At 44.4% G+C, this 13900-nt stretch overlaps 1 protein-coding gene across 1 annotated transcript in view; it reads right to left on the bottom strand.

Annotated features, from left to right (window-relative positions):
• Positions 1 to 428: 428 nt before the first annotated feature.
• The window catches only part of LOC136675491 (partitioning defective 3 homolog), a 128060-nt gene continuing 114588 nt past the window's right edge, over positions 429 to 13900 (bottom strand). Inside the window, exons 23-24 of the mRNA XM_066652041.1 lie at positions 3528 to 3655; positions 429 to 3155 (exon numbers count right to left, since the gene is read on the bottom strand). Coding sequence (XP_066508138.1) covers positions 2762 to 3155; positions 3528 to 3655 — 522 coding nt within the window. The 3' untranslated portion in view covers positions 429 to 2761. The remainder of the gene's footprint in view (positions 3156 to 3527; positions 3656 to 13900) is intronic.

A 13900-nucleotide genomic window follows, 5' to 3' on the forward strand; every position in this document is an offset into this window, starting at 1 on the left:
AAATGGCATACCATATCCAATGAAATGATAAGCATATGGAGATTACTAGGTTAAACAGGGGTCAAATAACTTCGGAAAGATCAAAAGAATAATTGTAACCAGTGAAATTAAACTCCAGAGCTTCGTAAATGTAGCATGAAAAAAAAAACTGAAGAGTGAGGGCACTCACTTTCTCTTTTTGAAATTCTTCATTTTCTTGACACACTTCAAAAGACTTTACAAACCTTGAAAAGTGAAAGTAAACAAACAAACGTGAACCTCAAAGTCATGGGGTCTTCATCTCCATATTGTGCCACAATGCTTGAATGATAGGGACCCACAAAAAAAAAACCAAAAAAAAAAACCAAACAACTGTGAATCCAGTCTGACAGCTCTCTGAAACTATCTCCACACTTCTCTAATTGTGTATGAGAGTTTTCTCGCTGGTGCTGAACTGATGCGTGTTTGGCAATTCACTGAATAACTCCAGGAAAGCTAAATGTCTCTCTCTCTCTCTCAAACTGTTGCATGGCTTCAGACTGTCATTCTGCAAAGCTACGGTAACGAGAGGAGGGATAAGAATAAACTGAGCAGCACTGTGGTCTCCCAGGACTGGAGGCAGTTCTCTGCTCTGTGTATATTGCGTGTATATTGCCACAGTCATAAAACAACATGTATTTTAACACCTTTTAAAAAAGCCAGCTGATCTTTACAGTTCGTGAACATTTTCCTGAAGAGAACAGCACTAGAAATTTAGCTGATAATAATTTTTCATAACACTTTACTGTATTTAAGCCGTTCATCACTGAACAACCTACACAAAATTTTTTAAAGTAACACTAGGTGTTTGTCTGGGGCTCTCTACTCAGTATATTTCATTTTTACAACACTGTACTGAAATCAGTGGGGAGGCAGGGGGAGGGGGGTGTGGTCCTACCCTCCTTCAAAAGTTACATAGTGCAGTTTCTGCAGTGCAGAGCCCAGATTTAGCAATGACAGAGGCTCTTTTCTCCTTATTACAGGTCAGTGGAGCTTCACAATGATTTCAAAGCTGTAATGTTGAGGTAAAAATATTACGTAGTGTTCCTTTAAAGGCTCATTTCCAACAAGTGTCAGAATGAAATCTGCTTTAGACGACTTCACCATAGAATGTGCAATAATAACTGATGCTCATTGGAATAAGCCTTTATAGATATGAAAGAACACCTACTCTAATGCATTACCACACATTTGTCTGCTCTCCTACAGTCTCTGCTTTGATGCAAGTGTTCCTTGTGACTTTAACGGTGTACGTAGTATGAAAATATATTTATATTCTTCTACTAAGACCCAGCACGTCTACCACAAGTGATATAAAAACTACAAACACGAAAGTACCACATGGTCTACTTGTGATTGCCAGGTGCACTGCTATAGGGAAAGGCCCAGGGAGGCGGGGCTTATTCCGTCTGATTGTCAAAACACAAAAACACAGACCAGTGAGAGCAATGAGCTGGACTAAGGCGGGATATGATGACCCTGTGATCGTAAGGCACTCAGTAGTGGTCAGGGAGTGTGGTGTGGGTGTACGGCCGTGTGCTAGAGCCCAGCTGACCATGTGTAAGGTCAGGAGAGCACAGCATACACTCTGGAAGAAAGAGTCCTAAGCAGATGTTGGTTGGGAAAACCCTATCCTTTGTATAGAGCCATGTACCTTCGCAATTGTGCATCTCAAAGATTCCTTGTATAAATCGTTCTTTAGGGAACCAGAGTGGTTGTTCTACACACCTGGACTCTAACCACTGTAGGACCTTGTTGGTGCTGTATCGGTATTTTAAACATGTTCTGTAAAGGTTTTCCATTATAGTGAAGGACACATTGAACCAGGCAAAGAATCATTTCTCATTCAAATGACTCTGAGAGGATCATAGTTCTATTTACACCACACGGCTAAACGTTTGTGGACACGTTCTGATCTGAAATCAAAGGTATTAAAAGGTGTTTGGTTCCTTTTTGATGCAGTAGACGCTTCTCTTCTGGGAAGACTTCGCTCCAGATGCCAGAGCGTTGCTGTCAGGATTCCACCATAAGAGCCATGAGACCACTCCATCTCCTCTCAAAGGTCTTGAATGATGATCCAATGTGGCAGGGCTTTCTAACCCTCCAGTTAAGGCTTTGCATTTAGCGCGGTCACCTCATAGCATGCTTGGCTCGGCACGGCTCGACGTGCTTTTCAGCCCTGGCCCCTGTTCGCTTTCGCATTAGCAGAGCTCCCTGTGAAACACCATCTCTAACAGGAACAGCAGGCCGTTTACTTGTTGTGCATTCGCATTTTGTTGCTTTCCTTCTTCCACATCTGCTTCTCGCTGGAGTTTTTCGTCGGCCAACGTTCCAAGGAGCATTTCAACGTCTTTAGAAGACCGTGGGCTAGTTTTAGTTGCTGCCACATCAGGGAATAACGTGACTTGGGGATTTGAGGACACATGCCGGTTCCAGGGACCGGATTTGCCTGTGGATTGGAGTCGAGTGGGTACCATAGTCATTAAGCTCATTGCAGCTGTGTAGTGTCCACAAACCTTTGGACGTATAGCGAAGAGTCACTGCCTTTATAATACAATCCTCAAGGCAATGTTTTTTACGGTGTATGACATCATTTCAGGAACCCTTTAAGGGCTCTTTATATTTTAAGAGTTTATCTGTACAACCTTCCTTCTCCTCGTCCTCTTCCCTCCTTCAGAAAAGAAAGGATAAAGAGGAAAAACGTGAATCTCTTTCATATTTCCTTGTGTCTATATTCTCCGCCTCAGGAGTGGAACAGTCGCGCCTTCTCCGGTGTGTGTACGCGGTGTGTATTGAGTTTGGCCAGCTGAGACGGCGATGGTGGGACGTCCTGCCTGTAGGGCCCCTTGGAATCCTGGGAATCGTAGTCCTCTCTCAGGGCTTTGCCTCTCATTTCCTGTTCACGGCGCTTCTGTTCCTGCCGCAGCAGCTCCTGGGCCTCCAGCAGGACACGGGCGTTATAACCACTGCCGATCGGAGAGGTGGGCAATCCGTTTCTCCACGCGGGACGGGGGGCCGTGCGGGAACCTTGGTAGCTGGAGTAGCGTCCACTTTCTTTAGCCGACTGGAAACCATCTCTGGAGGGATGGGCCTTCTCCCAGGGGTCTTCACACACGCTGGGGGTTTTACGAGGGTGGCTGAGAAGAGAGGGAGATGATACATCATTATTATTATTATCTTTAGTACAGTCTGATTTTACTCAAATAATATGATGTAATGTCGCTTTAAAAAGTGTTTTTCTGAATCAAATACCATTTTATTAAACATTTAACAAGTTAACCTCCTGTAAACCAGTGACTAAAGTAGACACGTGTTTCTGGGGCTCCCTGTATATTCATGTTTGTACTGTGTGTGTGTGTGTGTGTGTGTGTGTGTGTATTGTATTGCAATAGAAACACAAGTAGAGCACCTGGACCTGGGACTGCAGCAGTGCAGAACAAAAATGAGGCGTATTGATTTTCAGTGTTCTGTTCGCACGCACGCACACACACACGCGCGCACACACTTACCGTGGCAGGGAGCTGTACTGTCTCTGTGCCTGTGCAAAGCTGTCTCTCTCTTCCTGTCTCTGTCTCTGTAGCTGAACCTCTACCGACACAGAGTGACGACCGGACTGAGAGTGTGTTGCACCGCTGGTCTAAACACACACACACACACAACAGACAAATACACAAACATACAACGTGTACATGATTTGACACTAGCTACACATTATCCGTATACAATACTGTGTAAAGGTCAGAAACTGCCCTCCACCCTTCACCACTGTCCAGTCAAAACAGCCATTACGTGAAAACTGTTCATTTTTCAGTTGCTTCTAAAAGGATTAAAGAGCCACTACCGAGGAAAGGTAATAAACAAAAAGGGTTTTTCTTTCCCCCCAAAACAAGGGACCGGCCATTCCACATCCCAGACCTCGTCATCACTGAAGGTCCGCAAAGGAAAGGAAAGAAAGAACCCATTTCTGAGGCAGAATTTTGGAACAGAGACTAGATTTTTTTGAAAAAGGTAAAACATCAAAAGCAAGTCTCATAAATATGATGTAATTTAGTTCATTATAGGCTTTTGTAAAACAATCAGCCGAAACATATCAGACCTTGTCCATTTCGTCAGCTTCACTTACCATTCACTTTGTAGTTCTACATTTACAGACTATGCTCCATCTGCTGCTGGGAACACCTTGTTAGCCCTTTTTCACCTTGTTCTTCGGTGGTCAGGACCTCCCCAGGACCTCCACAGAGCTGGTATTATTCGGGAGGCTGTTGGGCCATTTTCAGCACCGCAGTGACACTGCTGAGGCACTGCCAGAGTTTAAAACACCCCAGTGTCACTGCGGAACTGAGAATAGCCTCTGAACTCCACCCAAATAACACCTGCTCTTTTGTGATCAGGACCATTTATGAACAGAGTGAAAGGGGGCAGGAACGAATGAACGAATGAATGAATGTATAAATAGAACTGGTCAGTGGAGCTAATCAAACAGACACAGTGTAGAAACGTGGGGTTCACTTTCAGTGCTTTATCTGATTCATTTTCTGTTAAAGACGTTCCCCAACTGAAAAATGAAGGCTGGTTTTTGACTGAGACTTAAACAGAAAGACACAGCACTGCAGAGGAACGGGTGACAAATTAAACAAAGGCAAATATCATTAACACACAGCAAATGTGACGTGCACAAACATTCTGATCAAACACACACACTCTAACCCACCCTCCTTGGAAAAGCATACAGGATTAACCCATTACACTCTCGACCCAGCAATACACACACATCAAAGAACCAGCTGAGCTACTCACCAAGAGGCACAGACATCCAACCACCACCACAACACAACACACAGGCATCCACCCTCGAACAACCACAGGAGCCACCCCTACACACACACACTGGCCTGTGAGTGTATTAGAAAACTTGTAGTTACATCCTTGGCCAATTTATCAGAAACCCCTACCTTGTAGGTTCCATCATTAATGGACAGGTACCACAGCTGATCTTCATGGCCTCAGTGGCACCAGTGCTGGGCTTAATGTTTCTGAAACACTGCGCAGCAGAAGAGGGGTATAACATTATACCTATGGCTAGTGTTTCTAATAAAATGGCCAAAAAGTGAAAGAACAGTGTACAAAACTCCATTTCCAATAAAAGGTGGGGACTCTTTCTGTATGTTTCAAATGCAATACAAATTTACCATTATTTTACAGAGAAAACCGCATCGATAAGTTTATTGTATTTTATTAAAGTAATTTAAAAAGCGGTGCCTGAAACACACTCAAAACACTGGGACTGATTAATGTTTACCACTGGGTCACATCACCTTTTCTTTAAATTATATTTTTTAATCATTTGGGAAAAGATGATACTAATCGTCGCAGTTTTGCAAGTGTTATTTTTGTCCATTCTTGATGTTGATGTAAGACTTGAGCTGCTCATCACTCTGTAGTCACTGTTTTCTGATTCTCCTTTTCATGTTTATTCATCCTTTTCAATAGGAGACACTTTTGTAAGTCGTGTAGAACAAGGTCTGGCTTTGTCCTGCTGAGATGCTGAAATCCTGACGTCGTCTTGATGGTAGCATACGTCTCTCCAAAATACAAACATAAGCCTCTACATCAATGTTAACTTCACCCCGGTGACGTCACAGATGCTGGGTTTTGGCCCCTTTCATTAGTAACAGTCTGGATGGTCTTTTAATCTTTGGTACGTGAAACCAGACATCGTTTTTTCCGAAAAAAAAAAACCTTAAACCTAGACTTGTCTGATTACGGAACACATTTCCAGGTTTTGTTCTCCGAACACTCACTAGGAATTCTCCTCAAAATTATATATGGCTTTCTCTTCACATAACACAGCTTCAGATCAAAGTTGCATTTCTTGATGCAGCAGCGGACTGACTGTGTTAACTGAACATATCCACCCCGGTAGTGGATCTCACACAGCACATCGATAGTCACACATTCAGCTGCAGTTTCCACCATTGGTGGTAGCATTGGATTCCCTGAATCTGTTCCTATTAAGAACTGTAGATGGTGAAAGACCTGAATGCTTTGCAGTCTTTGGCACAAACTTTGGCATTTATATTTATAATATATTTATATTTACAAGTTTTTGAGGGTGTTGCAGGCATCACGTTCTATTGTTTTATATATTTACAGAATACAATTATCGCCGCGGTCCGAATAAAAACATGTATCTCCATTTCTTGAGCACAGCAACTGTCCTCACATCACGATGAACTCAAAGTTATTTAAAACAAATCCTTTTATATTGATTTCCCTTAAAAGCTATGTTTTTCCATTCCATTCCTAATTTGGGAGACGCCTGTTTTTCATTGGACAGAGACCTTATGATTGTGATTGACAACACTGAAGATATTTTAATTTGTATTTTATCAGTCGAATAAAAAGTTCAAACAGTTTTTAGATGTTATTGCAGTGTTAGGAAATCCCAGCTTTTCTGGAAATGGGGTTTGTAGATGTTTCTAATAAACTGACAGACTTGGGCTCACATATGAAACATTGTACTGCCACTCGACACGGATTTACAGAAGCTATACCATCGACACACCAACACACCCAATGATACACACGTTCCTAGTGAGCAGTCCCCTCTGAAAAGAACAGAGGGTGTATCTGTGTTTATACTTACCATAACCTCGTAGACTCTCTTCTCGGAGCAGTTTGTTATGATTAAATCCTTTCCATCCCATAATGCTTGGAGGAGATCACTAAACTGCCAAGCTAACAGAATGCCCAGGCTTTCTAACATCCGGCTGAGTGGGCTGCCCTGCCTTACCCCGAGAGAGCGATGCTAATTTTGCTCTCTTTGACACCTTGCCCATGGATGGCTGTGGCACCACATGATATCAAACGCACACTCAGCCACAGAGTTACACAAGCTGTCTGGCACACACCTCCGTACTAAAACTTTATAAACGTATCAAACATTTCTCACTAATCTCCAAAGCATCCTGCTCACAAATAAGAACGATACACCTTAATGAAAGCCTACTTTAGCTTGTCAATTACATGCCTTACACAGTGCATTAGTGCAATAGTAAATTACTCTAAAAAAGACACATTAACAAAGACTGTGCCAAGCAAAAGGCACTGAGTTTAAACCCACTCTGATGCTTCACTGACAGAGAACGGAGCCCCTGCTGTTGCTACACTGGGGTTAGCAAAGCTGAAACTGCACTATGTAACTTTTGGAAGAGGGTAGGACACCACCAATCACGTGCACCACAGTCGCATAACGTAAACAAACTGTATAAGAGGAAGATCAGTGTTGTTGCTATGGGATCCACTGCGAGAAGCAGAAGACACACAGGTGAGCTGGAATGAAAATCATGAGGGATGTTAGACGGACGTTGGGTGAACATTAGCAATAGGTTAAGTGAATGTTAGATGGATGGTAGGTGCTGTTATAAGGGGGAGGCGCCTTGTCAAGATGATATAATTAACCATATCTTTGATACAGGTCGTTAAACCTAACACAAAAGCACCAAGCATAATGGTGTAATTATCAAAACAAAGTACGCAAAGCAATTCCCCCTCACTCCATTAACACACACATTAAGGTGTCGCCTGCATATTGAAGCCAGTGAATGGCTCATAACACAAAAGGACTCATTTTTTATGGTGGTATTTCCAGTGGGTCCCCTGCACTAGACCTGCTCAGTCAAACAGACGGCTGGTGTTCGAGGCATTGTAAATCACTACCCAGCTGGAGCAGAGTGTGTGTGTGTGTGTGTGTGTGTGAGAGAGAGAGAGACAGAGAGAGACCCACCCCTCCACTACCATCATCAGGGGAGGGGGTGACACGCGGGCATCTGGGATTGATTGGCATGGTCTACCCAGACCATGTTGCCGTGGAGACAGCCATGCAGCGAGAAGAGTGTGTAAAGGCTTAGGGCATTAAACCAGGTCCATTAACAAAAGCCAAGAGCAAACACACAGGCTCGCGTTATGAATGTAACCATCATTACGTTTGTGTCTCGTGCTCTAGTTGAGTCCTACTATCTGAGGACTCTGAGGAATAGGACTCACCAACCCCAGGGAGGGATGAGTGGTATCCACATTTTCCATACTGTGGTAACATCCCAAAAAAATTAAGATTAATATATGACTGGTATTTGTCAGCACATGAAGCATACGGTTTTAGAGTGTTAGTACTGAGCTGAACTGTGCACTTCAGCTCACCAACACGTGCTGATGTTACAAACCTGTGTCTGAGCGACTGCTGCTAGAGAAACAGAAAACAATAGCGCACAGAATACAGAAATTCCCGAACAGAATACAGAACCAATGTGATGTCATCCGTTGGTGTGTCAGACTAAAGAAGCTCCAGAAAGAGCTCAAATAAAGTGTCTGTCCTCACAGACAGTCGCCCAGAGGAAACCCACACAGACACAGGGAGAACACACCACACTCCTCACAGACAGTCACCCGGAGGAAACCCACACAGACACAGAGAGAACACACCACACTCCTTACAGACAGTCACCCGGAGGAAACCCACACAGACACAGAGAGAACACACCACACTCCTCACAGACAGTCACCCGGAGGAAACCCACACAGAGACAGAGAGAACACACCACACCTGGAACCCGCTGTAAAAAGAATAAACAATGCCCGTCTGTTTATCTATGGCTCTGGCGATGAACTCGAGAAACCCTGCAATGCCTCCCACTGATGACATACCCTCGGATTCCATCTAAACTGGGCACCAAGGTTTCAAGAATCAGGAAGAGAACCGGTTCATGAATCAGAATTCTTCTGGTGGAAAAGCGTAGCTGGTCAGCAAGGCTTCAATAAGTAAACTAAAAGGGCAGACACACGTCAAATCACACACGTTTATAGGATAAAACCTCATATCTGTTAGCACAAAGTCAAGTGAAGGGTCTTCAAAGATTTGTCCATTTTCAGCTTCCTTCCTCTGTCTTTTAAGCTGAGCTCACAATGGCAGAGGGCTACTGGGCTTCCCCCCACCCATTTTCAGAGCATAACATCCCCAATCAGTGGGCTCCCACAGCGCCCCCTTTCTGTGGCTCTATTAACTGCACAGGAATTAGCTTTTGGTTCCTTGTACTTTACTTTGCCAGAAACAACACCCCAGACACGTCATAATTTTTAACCACTTTCCTCACTTTTAAAAACCATGGTATATGGTACTGCCTATAATACTCAACCGTAGCCCCAGACAGCCACTTACATCATGAGGGCAGGTGATACTGATGCTGATGAGAAGACTGTGCCAGGTGTTGGTCCTGCTCCAGGCAGACACAAGAAAACGATGCAGATATCCGCCTCTAGATAGGCCCCCAGGCTGTAAGGCTTACCTCTACTACCAGGCTGTTTTGACAGAGAAGCCCTTTTATTCCTGCCTCGGAAGAAGACCAACTACTGGTCTGCCTGATGAAAGCCAGCAGGTACATCCACATAATCTCGCAAATCCCAAACAAGTCACAGCAGGGAGCCACAAGCATCCTTCTTACCGGTGAAGGAAGTGAGCTCAATAGGCATTCAACAGCTGATGGGACGAGACCTTAAAGAGACACAATGCTCTGGGCCGAGGCACAAAGCTGCAGCCACCAAAACGACAAGCGCAGCAGTTCGACCAGAGGTAATCCACAGGAAAGAACAGGAAGCTCTGAAGATGCATAGTAAGGGCAAACCGCTGAACATCTAGTGTAGTGCAGAGGGGGAAGGCCCTGTGAGCGTCCGGGAAAGTTACAGAGCAAATTACACACACCTAGGGACAAATCACAACATGTGATTACCAGAAACAGTGGTGGGGACTGCAGCACCAGATGACAAGGCTTCTTCATCCTCAGCAGGTTCCTGGAATGCTGGCTTGCTGCCCATTAACAGCAGACTCCAACCTGGCAGATCAACCTTAAGTAGAGATCATCTGTACATGGTTGTCACACTCAATTCCTAACAGGGACAGGGGTAGCATTGAGTGTGAGCTGTCACCAGGACCGAGGGCTGCAGTGGAAACCATGGTCTGACAGTCCATCAAGTAAAAAATGTTGGCAGCGGCCCTGGATCCAGGGAAGTGTTTACAGAATGAACGCATATAGAGGAAGGGTGAAGTGCAGTGGATCTGAAAAGCTGGCCAGGCAGAGATGGAGTTCTAGTCCATCTCATCAGAGATATTATCTAATGCAAATGAGCCATTCCCCGCCTCTAGACTCATCAATAACAAACATAGTGGCTACGTCCACACAAGAGCTAAAGCAGTGGCAGGAATGGACCTGACGAACTGTTAGACAATGTACATCAGCTGCAATCCCAAATGTCTCCGTCCACACTGCGTAGTGCACAGTGTAGGTCATAAAATAAAGAGGTCTGCATTTAATTAGTGCATTGTTTGTCAGATAATAAAGCCATGCATATTCTGTATAGGGCGGCATGGTGGTGCAGCAGGTTAGTGTTGCAGTCACACAGCTCCAGGGGCCTGGAGGTGGTGGGTTCGATTCCCACTCCGGGTGACTGTCTGTGAGGAGTTGGTGTGTTCTCCCTCTGCGTGGGTTTCCTCCGGGTGATTGTCTGTGAGGAGTGTGGTGTGTTCTCCCTGTGTCTGCGTGGGTTTCTTCCGGGTGACTATCTGTGAGGAGTGTGGTGTGTTCTCCCTGTGTCTGCGTGGGTTTCCTCCGGGTGACTGTCTGTGAGGAGTGTGGTGTGTTCTCCCCGTGTCCGCGTGGGTTTCCTCCGGGTGCTCCGGTTTCCTCCCACAGTCCAAAAACACACGTTGCAGGTGGATTGGAGACTCAAAGTGTCCGTAGGTGTGAGTGTGTGAGTGTCTGTGTTGCCCTGTGAAGGACTGGCGCCCCCTCCAGGGTGTATTCCCGCCTTGCGCCCAATGATTCCAGGTAGGCTCTGGACACACCGCGACCCTGAACTGGATAAGGGTTACAGACAATGGATGGATGGATGGATATTCTGTATAAGTGTCACATCCCTCTAACATTTAGTGCACTGTCTGGGTGTAGTAGTGCTGGCTTTATCATCTGTGATGTGCACTATGTAGGGAGTAGGGCACTATTTGGGACAGAGCTATATTTTTCCACGGGACACAAGAAGCTCCTCCATTTCCATTTCCCACTGAATTGTGGGACATCACTACCATAATCGACTGGTTCCAAACATACACTGTGGATGGTTTAATGAACTTTGACCCTTGTAACTACACTACACACTGCTTCCTCAGACAGGATTAGAATTAAGTGTGCAATTGGGACACAGCTTTTGCTAAAACAAATCATTGCTATTTAAAGGTGTGTAACTGAATTATGCTGCTATTATATTATACTCAGGTCAGTTGCAATTGAATCACAATTGTTTCTGGGACAAGATATCAATCACTAAATGGCGATTGTGATTAAGTAGGAGGCGTTATTTGAGCTAGCTACAAAAAAGCTGCAGGGAGTAGCAGTTAATGCAATGGAAATCCCCGTTCTTTACACTTAACTTGTACTAGGAGGGAGTTTGTCATCACTCCAGCAGCATCCGGGACAAGGACAAGGTTAAACTTGCAAGAGGTGGGATACTCTCTTGGACGACAACCAAGTAAGAAAGGGCACGTCTCAGTAGGGTACACAGCTAGTGTTGTCTTCACTTCACAAGAAGGACAAGAAAGGTTTCTGTATCTCTGACTCTGCGACTGCGAGAAGAAGAAAGAGGACGAGCAGGTTATTTATCCATCACCGTTACACACTACACCAAGATAAGGTCTTAAACCTGGCGTACACACACACACACACGAGGAGTATCCACTGTGTTTCATTCTGTCTCTGGCAGTCAATAGAATTAAAATAGAATGTACTTTCACTGGGCAACAGAAACATTAGTCAGCGCCAGTGACAGGACGCTCACATTAATCCACTGCAGTCAAATCCCATTAAAGTGATAAAGGTCTGCACAACTCCACCATGATGTGAAGTACAGAATAAAAAGAGACGTTTTTCACCTTGACGAGTAGAAGTCGCGGAAGCAGCTTCCCTGGGTTTGAGATAAAGGATCCAGACGATTAAAGATGATGAAATGCTTGACTTGTTTCTGAGTGATGAGCGATGATTTGCACGGCTGAAGCTGATGCAGTCGCTCGGTTATTGATTCAATCCGACCGTCAGTGAGACTCAGACAGCAGGAGGAGATCTGAATGTGTGTGAACTACAAATCTAAGCTTTATTTTTGCTAAAAATGACGCCCCAGTCACCACACGCCTGACCGCTGAGTGTAGATGGTGCATATGGTCTGTGATGTACACTAAACGATCACTGGATTAGGAACACCTATGTTGCATTCATTGTCTATTTTATCAGCGCCACTGACCCCACAGTTCCCCATTTCCCCCTGTCCCTCAGCGCTCAGGACCCCCACAGAGCAGGTGTGATGTGGTGGTGGATCATTCTCAGCGCTGCAGTGACACTGACGTGGTGGTGGTGTGTTAGTGTGTGTTGTGCTGGTGTAGAGTGGATCAGACACAGCAGTGCTGCTGGAGTTTTTAAACCCCTCTGAGAACAGTCCACCGACCAAAAACATCCAGCCGACAGCGTCCTGTGTCACTGATGAAGGACTAGAGGACGAGCGACACACACTGTGCAGCGACAGATGAGCTACTGTCTCTGACTCTACATCTACAAGGTGGACCAACGAGGGAGGAGTGTCTCACAGAGTGGACAGAGAGTGGACACAGGGTTTAAAAACTCCAGCAGCACTGCTGTGTCTGATCCACTCGCTCCAGCACATTTCTGACTGGATATAATTAACAGAATCACTCAGTGTAGGTCATTAAGGCCGCAGTAAAACAGCTTAATTGTTATTATAAGCATTTTGTGATACAGAATTTGACGTTTTATTAAATTTTTTAAAATTATTCTCTCCTCCAATGCGTAATGCAGGGTTCCGGAGATTCGGTGCAAAAGTGGCCAAGCATCTATCAAACCCTACACAGAAATCAGATCCTAGACTGCTTAATAAGGTCTAGCAGAAATGCCAATTATAATGAATCAACCACAAATAGCGTAGAAAATAAAAGCTCAGCGCAGCTACAGTAGGCTTCAGTAGGAAAATCCTTAGCTTTTAATAATATTCTTCACCAGTTTTGCTTAGTCAGTCTCATATGTAACTAGACACACTATAAAACCCTTAAACCATAACATTCTCTACATTCTTCACAGGTGGACTCCCTCCAGTGCCGTGTCTGGGTGTGATTAAACTACAGAAAACACTGGAGCTCAGCGAGTAGCAAACCCACCCCGTTTTATTCCCTTCTTCACGTCTGAGACAAAGGAAAAATGCTTTTAAAAAGTAGGAGGAGGTGTGGAGAAAAAGGACCACAATCTGGAAACGTTTTCGTAAAACATTTAAAAGCAGCGCTAGCGTAGCCAAAGCAGGAGAGAAATACTGTCACAGACAAGTTTACAATACACAGAGAAATAAACAATACACAAAAAGAGCAACGGTAAGAGGAAGTCGTGTGACATCACGTGTTCTCTTTAGAGTACGACAGAAGGCTAAAGCACACATTTGAATAGTTTATTAACAGATAATGACAGCTGAAAGCTACTGCACTAAAGAGGAGTTTGTACAAATAATTAATTTAAGTAAATACACAGCTTACTAAAAAGGCATGCGTTATGTGTAATTTATTAGAATATCCTTCATAAATACAGAGAGAACACAAATAATAAACGATCCAATCAGAATGGACCTATCTGCGTCCAGTCCGCAGGTTTGTTCGTCCATAGCAACCGTTGCCAGGTTGGACAAGCTTTACAGTTGGTTTAAAGTGAGTGACTAATTAGAACGTGGCCCCTGTGTTGAGGATATCTGCTACAAAATAAAATATAAACAAATATATAAACACTGTCCT

Source organism: Hoplias malabaricus, chromosome X1 (genome assembly GCF_029633855.1).
Source record: "Hoplias malabaricus isolate fHopMal1 chromosome X1, fHopMal1.hap1, whole genome shotgun sequence".
NCBI lineage: Eukaryota > Metazoa > Chordata > Actinopteri > Characiformes > Erythrinidae > Hoplias > Hoplias malabaricus.